Source organism: Palaemon carinicauda, chromosome 26, assembly GCF_036898095.1.
Source record: "Palaemon carinicauda isolate YSFRI2023 chromosome 26, ASM3689809v2, whole genome shotgun sequence".
Taxonomy (NCBI): domain Eukaryota; kingdom Metazoa; phylum Arthropoda; class Malacostraca; order Decapoda; family Palaemonidae; genus Palaemon; species Palaemon carinicauda.
Genome location: NC_090750.1, coordinates 59,722,074 through 59,724,573, shown reverse-complemented (window position 1 = coordinate 59,724,573; position 2,500 = coordinate 59,722,074). Strand labels below are relative to the sequence as shown.

At 36.2% G+C, this 2,500-nt stretch overlaps 1 protein-coding gene across 1 annotated transcript in view; it reads right to left on the bottom strand.

The window, feature by feature from the left end:
* The window catches only part of LOC137620187 (cuticle protein AMP1A-like), a 1,241-nt gene extending 744 nt beyond the window's left edge, over positions 1–497 (bottom strand). The window contains exon 1 of the mRNA XM_068350429.1: positions 372–497. Within this exon, the coding sequence (XP_068206530.1) occupies positions 372–380 (9 nt within the window). The 5' untranslated portion in view covers positions 381–497. The remainder of the gene's footprint in view (positions 1–371) is intronic.
* Positions 498–2,500: the final 2,003 nt, after the last annotated feature.

Sequence of the window (2,500 nt, the reverse complement as noted above, 5' to 3'; positions counted from 1 at the left end):
GTCTAAATATATTAATTACCTTAATGCTCTATTAATCATTCATGAATTTAATCTAATTCTGTTAAAACAATACACGTATCATATTCATATCAGCAAATACTTTCGATATCCTAATTATTCGTTTCCTTGCAAAATCTTCCTTTAGAAAGCATTGTTTGATATACCAGACAATAGTATCCCTGGTTTAAAAATTTTCTTTTCAAATGTATATATTAATATACTAGTAGATAAAATCCCTGTTCCAAGAAATTCCTTTTAAAATGTTTTGATAAATGTATCAATAAATATGATCCCCTTGAAGAATAATTCCCTCAGAAAACAAGAAGTGTTAAGTGATTTGATAGGATCCCCAACCACAGACCACTACTTACAAACTTCATGTTGTCGGATGATGTCGAGAGGAGAACTGATGCTAAAGTTTTAAGCCTTCGTCTTATATAGGCCAGTTAAGCAGATAGCTATGTCGTTTGGGGCCCATTTCTCTGGCATTGGCCTTCGCAATGTCCTTTGGCGTTACCTTCGCTAAAGGTTCGTAGTAAACCGGCTCGTCTGGTCGGGTTCAAAGATTCTCTTTTTTTGGAGGAAGGGGTGGACTAGTTGCCGGGGTAAATTCAACAATCGTGAAGGAGATTAGGAGTGAATTTAACGATCGTGAAGGAGATTGGGAGTGAATTTAACGATCGTGAAGGAGATTGGGAGTGAATTCAACGATCGTGAAATATATTCTAGGGTGAATCCAATGAACATTAAGGAGATAAGGAGTGAATTCAACGATCGTGAAATAGATTCGGGGAAGAATCAAATGAACATTCAGGAGATTAGGAGTGAATTCAACGATCGTGAAGGAGATTTAGGGGTGAATCCCATGAACATTAAGGAGATTAGGAGTGAATTCAACGATCATGAAGGAGATTAGGAGTGATTTCAACAAACAAACAGGAGGTTAGGAGTAAATTTAATCAGGAAGGAGATTGGGAGTGAGTTCATCGATCGTGGAGATTAGGAGTTAGTTCAACTATCATGAACGATATTAGGAGTAAATTCAACGATCGTGAAGGAGATTAGGAGTGAATTCAACGATTATAAAAGAGACTGTGAGAAAATTTTACGATCGTGAAGGAGATTAGGAGTGATTTCAACGATCATGAAAGAGATTGGGAGTGAATTCAACGATTATCAAGGATATCATAAGTAAATTCAACGATCGTGAAGGAAATTATGAGTGAATTTAACGATCATGAAGGATATTAAGAGTGAATTCAACGATCATGAAGGAAATTAGGAATGAATTCCACGATCATGCAGGAGATTAGGAGTGAATTCAATGATCATGAAGGATATTAGGAATTAATTCAACGATCATGAAGGAAATTAGGAATGAATTCCACGATCATGCAGGAGATTAGGAGTGAATTCAATGATCATGAAGGATATTAGGAGTGAATTCAACGATCATGAAGGAAATTAGGAATGAATTCCACGATCATGCAGGAGATTAGGAGTGAATTCAATGATCATGAAGGATATTAGGAATTAATTCAACGATCATGAAGGAAATTAGGAATGAATTCCACGATCATGCAGGAGATTAGGAGTGAATTCAATTATCATGAAGGATATTAGGAGTGAATTAAACGATCGGGAAGGAGATTAGGAGTGAATTTAACGATCATGAAGGAGATTAAGAGTGAATTCAATGATCATGAAGGAGGTAGGAGTGAATTCAACGATCATGAAGGATATTAAGAGTGAATTCAATGACCATGAAGGATATTAAGAGTGAATTCAATGATCATGAAGGAGGTAGGAGTGAATTCAACGATCATGAAGGATATTAGGAGTGAATTCAATGATCATGAAGGATGCTAAGAGTGAATTCAATGATCATGAAGGATATTAAGAGTGAATTCAATGATCTAGAAGGATATTAAGAGTGAATTCAATGATCAAGAAGGACGTAGGAGTGAATTCAACGATCATGAAGGATATTAGGAGTGAATTCGATGATCGTGAAAGATGCTAAGAGTGAATTCAATGATCATGAAGGATATTAAGAGTGAATTTAATGATCATGAAGGATATTAGGAGTGGATTCAATGATCATGAAGGATATTAGGAGTGAATTCAATGATCACGAAGGAGGTATGAGTGAATTCAACGATCATGAAGGATATTAGGAGTGAATTCAATGATCATGAAGGAGGTAGGAGTGAATTCAACGATCATGAAGGATATTAGGAGTGAATTCAATGATCACGAAGGAGGTAGGAGTGAATTCAGCGACCATGAAGGATATTAGGAGTGAATTCAATGATCATGAAGGAGGTAGGAGTGAATTCAATGATCATGAAGGAGATTAGGAGTGAATTCAATGATCACGAAGGAGGTAGGAGTGAATTCAGCGACCATGAAGGATATTAGGAGTGAATTCAATGATCATGAAGGAGGTAGGAGTGAATTCAATGATCATGAAGGATATTAGGAGTGAATTCAATGATCA